Source organism: Aquila chrysaetos, chromosome 1, assembly GCF_900496995.4.
Source record: "Aquila chrysaetos chrysaetos chromosome 1, bAquChr1.4, whole genome shotgun sequence".
In the NCBI taxonomy this organism is placed as follows: Eukaryota; Metazoa; Chordata; class Aves; order Accipitriformes; family Accipitridae; genus Aquila; species Aquila chrysaetos.
In genome coordinates this window covers 48,214,217-48,229,205 of record NC_044004.1, presented here as the reverse complement: position 1 = coordinate 48,229,205, position 14,989 = coordinate 48,214,217, and the positions used below count along the sequence as shown (strand labels likewise).

At 40.9% G+C, this 14,989-nt stretch overlaps 1 protein-coding gene across 2 annotated transcripts in view; it reads left to right on the top strand.

Moving 5' to 3' along the window:
- Nucleotides 1-12,759, top strand: part of GUCY1B1 (guanylate cyclase 1 soluble subunit beta 1) — a 59,871-nt gene extending 47,112 nt beyond the window's left edge. For both annotated transcript variants that reach the window (XM_030017117.2, XM_030017135.2), the window contains one exon: nucleotides 12,555-12,759. In XM_030017117.2, the coding sequence (XP_029872977.1) occupies nucleotides 12,555-12,617 (63 nt within the window). In that variant the 3' untranslated portion in view covers nucleotides 12,618-12,759. The remainder of the gene's footprint in view (nucleotides 1-12,554) is intronic.
- Nucleotides 12,760-14,989: the final 2,230 nt, after the last annotated feature.

The following is a 14,989-nucleotide window of genomic DNA, read 5'->3' as shown; positions in this document are numbered from 1 at the left end:
GCCAATGCTAGCACACATTTGTTTTTATCTGTTCCTATGCTGGACACCTGTGGCATGAAGCCTCTGTGGTTTTTTATGTTGCAGGTTCTCAGGGTCATGCTGGCCTTCCAAAATTGATTTTACACTTTGATAAGTATGGTATCCTGTCTAGTGCTCAAACAACTGACTTCTGATTAAAATGACAGAACTTAGCTGAGTGCAGACAAAAGACTGAAAGCGTTCATAGTTCCTAGCTTGTGTTAATCATAATCCTGAACTGGAGACCAATTAAGTCAATAGTCCTTGAGCCATTGTTTAAAAATAAAAACCAACCAAACAAAAAACCCCACAAAAACTACACAGCCATAGTTTTCAGATGAGAAATAAAACTCTGTTTGAGTTCAGTATTGCTGGCTTCAGCCCCTACATCAGTATGAGCATAGTGTTGCAATGAATTGTGTGAAAAATCAAACCACCTTCATCAATCTCACTGAAATACGCAATGTCCTAAGTGTGAAGAAATGTACATCCGTTTCTCACAAGTCCTAATCACTGTGTGTAATGTTCCTGGAAAGAAAAGAAAGCAGGTTATGCCCTGTTATTTTCAGATATTTTGTGCAAGTCAACTTAAAAAAATGGCAATTTTCATATGCATAGTGTTCAGAAACAATCTGATTTTCAAAAAACCTTATTAGGAGGTTAAAGAGTAAGTATCCTTTTTCCACAAAGAGCATAGTGAATCACTCAGAGATTTAACAGCCTGTACAAGAAACGAAAACCTTGCCTTCTGTCACATTATAGGTGTGTTTGTGAGCAATTATGTAATTATCTAGAGGATAAGAAACTTGCCCACAAAGTGAGGATACATGCCTTTTCACAAAGCCTTCCTTTCCCACATCATCCTACCCCTCAGGTTTTATAAATACATGTCTCTCTCTCTCTCTCTCTCTTTCTCACACACACACACACACACACACACATAACTTCTGTGTAGGCCACCTTTCTTCTTTCCTTGCTGCTTGGGCCTGTGTCCAGGGAAAAAGATGATACTCATGAGGCCTATACAACAAGTATAGTAATACTGCAGAAATCCTGATGAAGGCACTGTGCAGGGTCTGAGTTATTACTTTCTAGTCCCTGTCCCTGCAGTCCTTCTTTTGTGTTTAATGTAAAATGTATGAGCAATCTTAGGAGCACAATTACTGGCACGGAAGGGTACAGCTAGGGACAGGAGAGGAACATCTGAGCTCCAACAAGAATGATCAAAGAGTGTCTCAGATTGCAAACAAACATTTTTTTCTCATCTGCAGCTCATACTGTGTAAATTTAAGGTTTGGTGTACATACATATGTTGTTAAACTGGAGATGTCAGTATTTTCTTAAGCTATAATTAATTGCTTATCATGGAGATGCCAAGAAAAAGTCAACATTTGTTTATGAAATACTTGTCCTAGGACAGGTTTTTTGCTTATTCTTATTATTGGGCATGATTCATTTTCCTGATGCCGTATCTATGGGTAAATGTTGACTTGTATTTTCAGTTGGAAAACACAGCACTACAGCTGGAGACAATCTCCATTGTCTCCTGCATTCCCAGGTATGTCACATTTTAACTATGATACTTCCTTATCTCTGGACCACATTTTTCCTGGCACCATGGCACTGCAGCAGTAGGAAACATTACTCTCTGGCTGAGTGCTATAGCCTATCAAAAAAAAGAGCCAGAGTGAACCCAACACTTCAAAAAGCCACTGATTCATTACACTTTCTTAAATTCTGGCCTCAACAGGCTAAAAACTCTCCAGTAAATTGTTCAGAGAGAACCTGCAAAATTAAGAGCTGCTGCAACATGGGAGATCATGTAGTAGCCAACCAATATATCTGACTGGGTAGCTCTTCACTGGCACAGCTGCCAGTCCTCAGTTTTCATGTTCCTTCTTGTCTAATGGAAGAGCCTGTTTTGTGTCAAATGATGTCATGTTTTATAATTAAATGCTGCAGGGTGCTAATATTTTCTCCCCCTGTTGCTACAATAATACCAGGCAATCTATGTCTTGAAGAAAACAAAAAGGATACCATATTAGACTGTTGTGTCAGGTTTTGAAAGCTCTGCAAGGCTAACAGGATAAAGCCATAGCAGTTCTTTGCCTACGAACCTGCCTATAGCTCTCAGACTCAGACCTGACTTTGAGTGCCATCCTGAGGTGATGGCAGTGAAGTTGGCAGAGGTGCTCTGTTAGAGCATTGCAGAGCATGAGTTCGGACTCCTCGAGTTTGCATCCTCCAGCGTGAGAGCAAAGGCTTCCTTCTCCACCTTCCATAATTAATAGGAATACTTTTTCAACATTTAACAAGACAGTGCTCTGGAAAAAAAAAAAAACAGAAGAGAGGTACCTGCATGTCCCCCTGTAATACTGCCTGGGTAAAATGCTCTCCATCCGAAAACAATTTGCTTTGTAAAATCGTAACAAAACAGGATGGAGGAACACACTTTAGAAAAGGAAATCCTACCTTCTCTCAGTTGAAACTTAAAGGGAGGCAATGAGATGGGTTGCTGAACCTGTGTTAGTCTTGCAAAAGGTAATGAGGCTTTTGTTCCCAAAGCCAGGACCTGCAGCAGCTCTGGACCTGCGCTGGCTCTGCTGGACCTGCGCTCAGCCTGGCAGTGGACACCATCTACTGAAGCACCACAACATTGTCAGAAACATTTTGATAAGACATTTGCTTAACTAGTCTGGGCTTCTCTTTTGTTGTTCATTAATTTTTAGCAGGAAGAGTAATTTTTCTTGGGCAGCAACTCAAAACTGGTTAAAGGGAAAGTATCACATGCTATAAAACATTGGGGAAAAGTAACAGTAGGGCCTTGCTTTGCCCTGACCCCAGCAAAAAAGTCATTAGCGATCTAACATATAACGTTAGACGTGATCTAACAGGTCATCCAAGGGTGGAACAGGAGCTGCCTGAAGAAGAAATGTGTCTGTTTTGTTTGGGTTTTTTTAAATTGAAGTCTTTAGAAGAAGGTACTGTGGACTGGATAGTTTTACCCTGTTGTGTTTTAATGTTTATTATCTGTTTAAACACAATTAGAAGATGAAGCTTTCCCTGGAAAAGAGGAGCTAATTGACGGGCTGTGTGTTTGGTGCTGAGTTACTTTATGTTTGTTAGGCCGTGACATGAACACAAACACATTGCATAGAGTTCCTGTCGGGTGGAGGTTGTTTTTCTGTGTCCTCCTGGCTGATTGCCATTGTCTTGGGCCATCACCTCAACCGAGAGCGGGGACTGCAGTCCCATTAGCCGTGTTACAGGATGTAAGAGTTTGTAACTAATACCCAGGCAAAACTCTCATTGAAGGCAGCCAGTAAATTCTGGATTAAACAAACACACAGCCTGTAGGGATAATTCACTTCCACACATAGATCATGGCTGGAGATAATTCGTAAGACTGCAGATGTTTTGCAGGGATGAGGAGGAAGAAAAGGCAAAATTAATCAAAGAGAAGCTGCACACGGTGTAGCTCTGGCTGTGAATGCTCAATTACCCTTCGTCCCCCACTCTCCAGATGGCCTAACCTTGATAAACCATCACTTGGAAAAGGAGAAAGGAGGTGCAGGAGATCGTACCTACCTACCAAGTGTGCAACTTCAGTATGTTGACCGCCATGGGGTGGGTGCCATGCACAGATGGCACACTATGTTTCTTCCCTTTTTTAACAAGGACAGTGCCTCTGGAGGTATGGATCTGTGAGCGGGTGGTGAGTAAGGCCCTTGGGAGGTGAGCTGATGCTGGTGAGTGTTTCTGTCCCAGCACTGCGTAGACACCCAAAAGTCCGATCTGCAGTCACGGGGCAGAGAGCCTGCTGCCAAACAAGGAAGGGACAAAGAGCTCGCGTGGCTGCAGGACTGTGCACCTCCAGGGTCTTGTCAACCTCCCCTACTGTCGCCATCCTGGCAAAAGGCCACAGAGGAGCAGCTGGCCATCAGCCTGGAGGCAAGGGGCTCACCTTGGGTGCTGGAGGCTTGCTTGTGGTTGGAGGTAGCAGGATCTTGCAGCTATTTGGGAAGAAGCACAGTCACCTTGTTAGCTTGTTGTTGGCTTTCTCCTGACTAGCAGGCAGTTAGCTTTCGGCTGTGCTTGCAGTACTCCTGTTTAAAAGATGAGGAATTTGTCACTGACCAAACAGGCACCTTTGGCTCTGCACTCATTTGTGTACTGCACATCTTGCATAGAGTAGCAAGAGTGGCATACAGACTGCAAAATCTAGTCAGCAGCTGTTGGAAGAACTTGCTTTCCTGAGGTACTCAATTCTCCTCCTAAGGAAGACCATGGAAATAACTGCTGCTTTGCTTTGGTCATTGGAACAAAAGAAAGGTCAATTTTGTTATACCAGAAAATATTTATTTTTGAAAGCAATTGCTTCCTTCAACATATAATAATTTGTCAAAGTACAGAATTAAATATATTAGTTTCCATTGCTCATTTTATAAGGCTGAAAAGAGAGCCTGTTTGGATAAAAGTGCAGGTTTAACAATTAGATTCCTACCTCTGTGAAAGGCTCAACCTCCGTTTTCACTTGAACCTTATTTCCTGGGGGAGTGGTTCCAAAACCATGCTGCATACCTGTTGAGGGACACTGTCCATCCTTTTGTCTTATTGGCTTTGTTTTTACTAAGTGCTGAATTCTCATCTTACCCCGCCTGCCCCTACCACCCCCAAGAAAATCACAAGCCTTTCCCTTCTTGACTTCTTTTAACTCTGCTTTGGACTTCAGATGTCAGTTTAATGTTTGTGGTTGGTTCATCTAATACTGGTGGTATTAATGTTATTTTAAAAACATATATCATGTGGTTCATTACATTTTACTTCAGGAATACACAAACCAGATGTTTTGTCTCTGAGGGATGTGTTGATACTTTGCATTGTAACAGCTGTCATGCATAAAAGGATGTAACATAACCTACTGTTTTAAATGAAGATAAAATATTCCAGTATCTACATAAAAAAATGGTTAAAATGCCATTGAACTGTGGTAACTTTTTTGGTAAGGATTACGTAGCAATGGTGTTATGTAACAACCCCAATTCAAGATAAATGAGTTAAACTTTTCCCAAACAACACACAGTATTCCCATAACTACCTTTACAGGAACTTCTTAGAAGAAAAGTTCTAGAAACAACCAAAACTAGTTACAAAGCAGATCCTATTTTAAGAGATAATTGTTTGTTTTAATTGTTGAAGACTTACAAGCCAAAGATACTATACTACCACACCTTTCTATACATTTCAGTTCATATTTCATGGATAGTTTCTCATAGAAGAATTTTTATGTCATTTCTACTTGTATAGCAGCTGATTTTATTGCCCCAGTGAACCTGGAGACTTGTGGCAACTGCAACATTGCTGCAAGACAATTAGGGCAGTACCATGATGCATTTATCTGGTCTGTCAATGGAATTAGTTGCTTGAAAGAGCTTGTCAGCACTTCAGGAGTGGCTTTTATTGTGGAGTGCTCACTTCTCTGCTAGGAGTTTCCAGTTTCTACTGACCAACAGTATCACTCCCAACGCAGGGTAGTCCATTTTACACATCTATTTCTGTGCCTTACGTTCATTTTTTCCATAGCCCTCTGGTGAATATACAGAAAAAGTTCTATTAAAACAAGTGTTACTGAAGGTGTCTCTGAATTGGAGACAGGATTGAAAATACTTGCAAAAAAAGAAAAATCAATATCGTATTATTTCCAGACTGTTGCTCATACCTGGAGTATGCCAAAAGCCCCTAAGTCTGATGCTTCTGTTCTGTTCTACAGTTTACCATCTTCAAACTACTGCACAACCTTTAATTATGAAGATGTGGATAAACTGGATGGACTGATGTTAAGAGTCTTTGCTTCTTTCCCTCATCTGTTTCTGTAACCATTCCCTTTCCCTTCTATTCATCTCAATAATGCAGATACGAACTTTGGGTTGCATTTATCAGAATTGTTTTACTTGCTCACTGTACTTGAAAACATCCATAAGTCATTAGTGTTACTAACCACAGTAGCTGGGTCAGGTTGGAACATCTCCTGCTCCTAAACAACAAACACATCCCTGCCTGTGGAAAAACAAAAAGCAGCTTTCTGATATGCAAGTAGGTGAATACTGTCAGGGCATGGCTTGGTGAAAAAAAATTGATTAACAATCAGGGAGTAGGGACCTGAGCAGGATATCAGGTGATGAAAGAACAGCCCCCACCCACCAGCACACAGCTCAGTCAGGGAATAACTAAGCACTGTTGTGGCTTTTTCATTGATGCCTCTTTCCACCCTACAGGGGCAGGTGGAACAGATAATCAGATAATAACAGGACAAAGGAGACTTGATGCTTTCTGAGTATTAGGCCTCATTTGGGCTCCTGTCATTGTTCGGGCACTTGTATGAGCAGCAGCACATGGGCTGCACCTGCCTTGCCCTGTATCAGAGGGAATGTGGCTCTGTGGGTGCAGGGGACCTGGGTACAGTGCTGGAGGCTCTGGTCCCTGCCAAGGACTTTTCTCCTATCAGTACGCAAAGAAACAATACAAAGCAATGTTGCTGCTTTTTAACTTTTAACAAGAAAAAGAGGGACAGAAGTTGAGCACTAGCTGATTCTGTAAGTATGGCCAAAGGAATTGTTGTTTTGTGAGTTTGAGAGCTGCCTGGCATCTGTTGTCTGTTCTGCTGTCCTTCATGCTCCTTAGGGCAAATATTAATCTGTTGATGCATGTGAACTGTACATTCATTTTAATTAACAAGTCCTGTATATACTTTATTTCATTAATCTGTTGTTAGTAATACAAAGCCAAATGCATGCGGTCAGAATGCATCATGTAAATCCGTTCCTCATGTTGCTTTCTCAGCAGGACAACCATTCTGTCCTGATGACTGATTGCTGAACAATCTTAAAAACTAACCCTCAACTTCTTTAAGCTCATTATTTGAAGGTAGAGAGCCTTTGGGTAACCTAGTATTTATAAATCCAGACAGTGAGACTGAAGAAAAAAAAAAAGTGGTCAAATTTTATCCTTGATGTAACCCTCCAGATTCTGGCTAGCTTTCACCACTCTTGCGTAGGTTTTTGTTGTTAATGAAATCCACATTGATAAGCGACTGTTGCATGTTTTCCTTAGAGAGCACCTTAGGGCTGGTTTTGAAATCATGTAAATGACTGATCAGTTTGTGGATGTGTTTATATTCTTTGCTCTGTCAAGGTGTATTGGGTCTGGCTGAGACGGAGTTAATTCTCCCCGTAGCAGCCCTCATAGTGCTGTGCTCCGCATTGGTAGCTAGAGAGGTGTTGATAACACACCAGTGTTTTGGCTACTGCTGAGCAGCGCTGGCACAGCATCAAGGCTGTCTCTCCAACATTTCTCCCCCGCTGGGGGTCAGCAAGATCTTGGGAGGGGAAATAGCCAGGACAGCTGACCCAAACGGACCAAAGGGATATACCATACCATACCATACGACATCAGCTCAGCAATAAAAGCTGGGTGAAGGGAGGAGGAAGCGGGGGTATTTGTTATTTACGTTTGTCTTCCGGGGCAACCGCTACGAGTACTGAAGCCCTGCTTCCCACAAAGTGGCCAGACATCCCCTGCTGATGGGAAGTAGAGAACAACATCATTTGTTTCCCTTTGCTGTCACTTTATTAAACTGTCCTTATCTCAACCCACAAGCCTTTTGTTATGTTTTCTCTCCCCTGTCCAGTTGAGGAGTGATAGAGCGGCTTTGGTGGGCACCTGGCATCCAGCCAGGGCCAACCCACTACACAAGGGAACAATGTCAGAATTATGCCGTTGAACTCTGAAATATATTTGTTGACTTAAACTGTGTAAGCTCAGTAGCAGGTTCTGCGTTTAGAAGGTGTATATCCTGTTTGGTGTTATGAGAGACAGAGGTTAAGGAAGAAGGCAAATGGCTAGGGTTTTCTTTAGCACAGGAATTGTTTGGATCCTCAGTCCTTCCAATTTACCTCAAAGAGATGAACCATTAGTCTCATCAGAAGTGTCACAAGAAATGCTGTGTTCTTCTGTTGGAAACTAGCCCTTTCTCTTCCCCAAAGAGATTTTTTCCCCTATTGGATGTATCTTTGGGATTGAATACAGTTATAAATTTGCTTGTAGTATTCTTGATTTCCAGACAGAATTTTCTGCCAGAGGTTTCTTATTGGCTTACTGTACTGAAAACTTCTCATGGGATATGCAGAAACTAGCAATGCCAACTAGAGAGAATTCAGTCGTGTAACAGCGATGAAGAATGAATAGATTGTCTCCAAATTTAGATATAAACCTCATAATCCAGTATTTGCTAGTGTTCCCAGCAGAGCTTCTGTGGGTGCATATTTGCTGGAGCAAACTCAAAGATGTCATCAAAATGCCTGGGTGGCAGGAAGCTGGGCTTTTCGACACGGTTCAAAACCATTGCTTCCCCTCCCTGCCCCCTTCACACACCAGGTGCGTAACATGTCTCCCTTCGCAAGGGAGGCTCAGAGAGAGGCATGCCCATCACTGTGGCAGTGCTGTTGCTGTTGTCTGCTCACTATTTAGGCCATCCGTTTTATGCCAAGATATCCAAGCTTTCTTTGCAAGTGGTAGGAATGGGAACAGGGTAATAGCCATTGCCTACTTACCCCACTTTCCTATCTGACCATTTAAAGCCACATCCCAAAACACTTTGGCACTTTGAGTTCAGTGCTTTGAATTGAGGGGTGAGACAGATGCCTTGCAGTTTTCTAAGGCTGAAAGACCTTTGGAACAGGGTCCGTGTTTTGTAAAGTACTCCACACAGTGGGGTCCTCGTCTCAACTGCGATACTGGAAAATAAAGAGCAACTAACAACTTACTCATCAGGAAAAATGAAGTCTCTAAAACATGGTGTTGTACTGCACCATGTGACTTTGTTTCCCTCAGGTTTTTTGTTTTTTTTTTTTAGAATTATGTAGATCTCTTAGTAACAGTTTTGCCTTTTTTTTTTTTTCTGCCTGTTACTTTTTGCTAGATTTTCATGTTTCAACAGTGAACAGCTTCTTACCATTAGTCTTAAAACAGACATTCTGTGATGTTTCTCCAGTTAAATAGTTGTGGTTTTCTCATATCTGGTTTGTTTTGTGTGGAGCGTTGTTCACCATTTTTATTCATACATTGCTCGGAAGTTTGAACTATAAACAACCCCCAAAATTTCCATTTATTCAGACTGCAGGAAAAGATCAAGATGTGATGTAACAATTCCAGACTAGAGCACGCACAATCTAGAGCATGCACAATCTATAAGTGAACTGTAAGTTTACATGGGCATGGTCTGAAGTTGTTTGGCATCTCTAGGATAGAAAATTTCCACTGAACTCTGGATCAAGTCTGTAACAAATACTAGTCCTATAGACAGTGGCTAGAAATGTTAGGGAATCATTCAGGGTTACAAGTGTAGCAGGCCAGGTGACCAACAGGAAAATATTCCAGGGCACCAGGGGTAGTCCTATTAGCCAGGAGTCATAGCAGGCTTTCTAAATATGTTTTCTCTGGCAGCCACTCCACACAAAGACCTGTTGGTTACCCCAGGAAAAGAGGTTATATTAAAATCCTTACTTAAAGTTATTGAGAGTATCAGTTACGGAAACTGCACTAAGAATTGTTTTGGGAGGCATATGGGTTGAGTTGAAAAACAACAGAAGCAAATTTTGTTTTTTTGATTAACAGTTTTTGCATGTTCTATGGCACGTGTGCAGCCCTGAGAAGCCCACGTTTTTCACAGCTTGTGTATGAAAGCCTTCCTGTAACTGTTCCCACTTATCTTTGGTTGATTCGCACTTTAAAATGAAGCCTTTAAGTATGTGACAGATACATCAGCAATGGTCAAATATATAATAGTCAATACTGCCTTGAATGTCTGTTTGCCAACTCTGTCCTGGTTTTGGTTGGAGTAGAGTTAATTTTTCTTCTTAGTACCTGGTACTGTGCTGTGTTTTGTGTTTAGTGTGAGAATAATGTTGGTAACACACTGATGTTTTAGTTGTTGCTAAGTAGCACTTAGGATAAGTTAAAGATTTTTCAGTTTCCCATGCTCTGCCAGTGAGCAGGTGTACAAGAAGCTGGGAGGGAGCATGGCCAGGACAGCTGACCTGAACTAGCCAAAGGGATATTCCATACCATAGAACGTCATGCTCAGCATATAAACTGGGGGGAGTTGGCTAGGAGGGGCCGATCACTGCTCAAGCATCATTCGGCACGTGGTGAGCAATTGCATTGTGCATCACTTGTCTTTTCTTGGGTTTTATCTCTCTCTCTCTTTTTGTTATATTCCTTTTCATTACTATTATTATTATATTTTATTATTGTTATTAAACTGTTCTTATCTCAAGCCATGAGTTTTACTCTTTTTCCCAGTTCTCCTCCCCATCCCACTGGGAGCGGGGAGGAGTGAGCAAGCAGCTGCATGGTGCTTAGTTGCTGGCTGGGCTTAAACCACAACAAAGTCTTAAATAGGTAGAAGTAGATAAGGGAACCCAATGCTGTGCTTGGATTGAGACCCACGAGGTACACGACCTGTGTTAATCTAGGTGTTCATCACTTTCAACCTAGCTGGTTGTTTTGAGTTGGAGTGGCTTTCAAAATATCACAAGGTAGGCAGAAATACTAACAACTACAATGTGGACTACAAACCTTTTCATCAAGGACCCTGAAGTGTACTGGAAGTATTACTAAATTTTCTAAGGCTCAGGTCATTTCTTTGAAAGCAAACCCCACAGTTAGCAAGGCAAAACTAGATATGCACTTAACCAGGCTTCGTGTTGCAAAATGACACACTTTTCTAGAGGTGGAAGGGTTTTAGTATTTGAGTCTGGAAAGAACAGCTAAATGTGTGGATCTCTCTCTCCCTTCTACAGTTTTGTAAAAGCACTCCTAATCCCCAAAGGAGTTTTGTTGGGGTTTTTTTGTTGTTGTTGTTTGGGGGGTTTTTTGGTTTGTTTTTGTTTTTTAAAATCACCTTGAGGGCCTCTCTCCTGAGATAGGAAATGGGTAGGGAGCCCCTGTTTGGACATCAGTTGTGTGTGTAGTGGGAAGGGCCATTTGGGAGTTTTTCTCTTCTAAAGAAGCTTCCCTTCTTCTTGTGGTGACTTTGCTGACTCCTCACTGGCAGCAGAGGATAATCTCCTGGAGGATAAAGGGACTTACGGTGCAAAAGGATTAACAGGACCAGGATGGTCATGAGCAGCATCAACAAGATGTGATGCTAGCCCTGCATCTACAGCAGTATCTCATTCATACAGAACTTATCGTTTATAACCCAGTCATGTTTCAACATTGCAGTAAGTAATTACTACAATATGAGCTTGGAGATATTTCCTGTATCCTGAGTTTAATAAGCACATCAACTGTCAGTCTGAGAATGTGTTTAACTCAGGATACAGTTACAGTGACTAGATGTACTGATGTTTATAGTGTAATAAGGGATATACACTTCTAAAACACTGTGTACTTTGACAGGCAGTATGAGTGAACCATTATGGTTTATCTTGGTCTGGGATTTTTTAGAATTGCATGATGATCCTTGGATTTCCAAAATATGGAGCAACCCCAGAGCAGTGCTAAACTGGAAAGGAGCCAAAAGAAACCAATGGGCTGTATCATGCTGTCATGGAGTACTACTTGGGTGAGGAAGGCTGCTTTCCTGAAGTTTTGCCAGCACCAGATTCACACACAGTGCAAATGCTTGTATTAAGGCTAGACGGTAGGCAGAGGTAATTACATTCAAACTTGAGTGATTGTATGGGGAAATTCCTTTTTTCCTGTATAGTTTCAGCTTAAAAAATTGGTGAGGATTAAGGAGATTCTTATTTTACCTTAACCAACACTTTCTTAAGCAACAGTAGATCATCTGGTTTGTATAAGCTCCTTAGGAGACATTTTGATCAGCTTATTTTGATGCAGAATGGGGATGGCTGGTTTTTTTTTTTTTGTTGTTTTGTTTTGGGTTTTTTTTTTTTTGCTTATTAGTTTACCTCAGAAATTAATCTAAACGTGTGGCAAAGATGTTGTCACTTAGTTCAGGCTAAGTAAAGTCAGGTTTGCTAGCAACTCCTTTGAAATATTTCCCCAGCTCATACATCATTAATCAGAGGGAAATAATCTGATTTAAATTATACTGAGTAATTCCATAACAGATGCTGAGAAATCAACTCCATGCACGAGAAGGCTTGTGAACAGAAGCCTAAGGTAAGTGGGGCATCTACTGGTGAGACGCTGCAACGAATTAATCTACTGTGTAAAAGTCTGATCAAAATCCTTCTGTACAGACCATTCTGTGTTCATTTTGCTTTGCCAAATATGCAAGCGCCAGGCCTGTTTCCTGAGCTCTTTGACCAAAATAGCAATTTCTTCTTCAATAAACGCTTACTTTCTGGCACTCCTTTGGAGATGTCTGCCACATACATTGCAATAGTAGTGTTGTGGAGTATCCTAGTTAGAAGAAGAAAGGAAATGAGCTAAAGAAACTTGTCAAAAGATGTGATGCAAGTCTTTAACAATCTCCAACCTTCCCCCACCCCAATCTATCATGGCAGGTTCTCTGTCTGACTGATTATAAAGCTGTCTTCCTTGTACCAGGAGCTACTTTGATACTCTGATCTGCTGCCCAAGGGTGTGAAAATGAAGACAATGCAACAATACTCTACAGCCATAAAATCCAGAGCAACCAAACACAGGTTGTTATCCACACAACCCAGTTGCCTTCCTCCGTTCTTCAGAAAATGTTATATGCAACAGCATGATATTCTCTACAGTGTTAAATAAAGTTTAATGACTTCTGCAGGATGCGTTTAAAAATATGTCCCATCTTTATTTTACTTGTTGTGCAACACTTACTAGTTTGGGCCAGTTGGAGGGTGTCATCTTCAGGCTGATGTGTTTCTAGCTACAAAATTCTGTGTTGCATCTTTTTGTGCACATCAGACGAGGATTTGGAAGGAGCTCAAGGGGGCTTTCCCAATCATGTCACTAGTTTCATTGTTAGGAGTAACATTTTAAAATTAAACAATTAGCATGGGAAAAGCTTGCTGATATCTGCACTTGGAGCATGGACGTGCACTTATGAAAAGGAAAAGTGAACAAATAAGCAGCAAAGTAATGCTAAATTGGGAGATGATTTGATCAAACTGTTAAAATACCTTGCTTCTGCTGCCCTTATAGATAGGTCTTCTCTACCTATCCAGTAAAGCCAAATACTTTCTTAAAACTTTTTAAAATTTTGTTGCCTTAATAGAACAGTAGTCATACATCAAGATACAAAAGCACCCTTACTTCTGCTCTGCTGCACAGCACACTTGCTATATTTAGCTGTGCTGGGGAATCAATTGCTTTATATAATCTCATCACAAGCCATTGCTGAAAAAAAAACATCTGTGACTTGACCTTGAGCAAAACACCAGTCTTTGTGCTTTCTTCAGAGCTCCTTCTGCCACATATGTTAGAAGAATCTGTAACCAAGCAGTGATTTCAGCTGTCTTTGTCAGAGGTTGGTGGAGTAAGCAAAAGTCATTTTAGTCATGTTAAACTAAGCAAAGATGCAAGTACCTTCCTGTTCCTAGAACTGGCTTTTTTTTTTCTGATTCTTTAGCATGTTCTGTGCTTCACTTCACTTGAACTTTTGGCACAGCAGAAACAATACTGGTTTTCTTTTGTTTAGTCCTTACAATGCTAATTTTCTTTTATTTAGCCCTTATTAGTAGAGGCAAACAACAAAAAAAATCTTTGTGATTGACAGCTACAAAACACTTTGATCTCTAAAATACAAGGTGTGCTAGATCACTATGTTTAATCTTTCCCCTGCTTTTCTTTTTATCCAGAAGCTACATAATACCTGATTCCCACTCCTAAAACCATAATTTCTTCTGGCTCAAGAATTCTACAGTTACAAACTGTTTGAGGGTGGGAGAACTCTTTAGAGAAATATTGCAGTATGTTTGCTCTGTTCTTTCCTATCTTCCTCTGCGTTGGCCAATGCACACCTCAGACAGTGGGGTTAGATGGACCTTTTTGTACGGCTGCTGTTCCATGTGTGTGTGTGCTTGGTAATAGTGAGGGGGTGAAAGTCCCAGCAGAAATGACCAATAAAAAAGAATGGAGCAAAAATCTTTAAGTTAACCTTAAGGTGTCTCAAGCCTGCAGTTACTAAGGAGTAAAATCAAGGCATCTCTTTCTAGGAAGCAAAACCATTTCCTGAATTGCTTATCCTAGGGCTTATGTTGAAGGGAAGCTGTTGCCAATGATGACCAAATGGTATCATTTTCATTGCTTTATATCTAACCTTAAGGACTTGGCTGCTTAGCAAGTACACTTACTACTTCCTTTGTAGAAACTAATTTATTGTTAGCTGCTGAATTTGAGTGGATGGTATGGAAGAATAGTGTGAATTATAGAGCATGGCTATGGCTGATTGCTCATCTGGAGCACTGATGTTACTTAAGAGGGCAGAGGCATGCTACTGGGCGGTCTGAGGGCTGCAGAGCCCAGGCACTGACTGGGGAGCAGTCGTTCATAAGGTATAACGTTGTAGCCTTTGTGAGCTTTCTAATGTAAAAACGTTTTGATTAGCAAAGTCTATATAGTGCTAGTCTGAAGTCTAGACAACTGTCTGTAAGTTTTTAAATAAACAGATATCTATTCTATTATATATATTTAACTGAATGGAAGCCAATGCTTCAAATCAGGATAATCCTTTATCATGTAGTCTTAGAATTAGTCTTGGGTGCATCTTTTATAAGACTGTTTTGTGTCTAACTCTCCTAAAGTGTTTCCATCCAGGGTCTGTTTGACACCTCCAAAGGCATCAAAAGCTCTGATTGATAGACTCTGGCAGGAGACTTGGGCAAGCATGGTTTTGTTTAGAACTGTATTCAGAGACCTATTTAGAGAAAGAAATGTATTAAAGATACACTGTATAGTTTCATTATATAAAGTGAAATTATCCTGTCCTATTAACTCTCACATTTTAAAATTA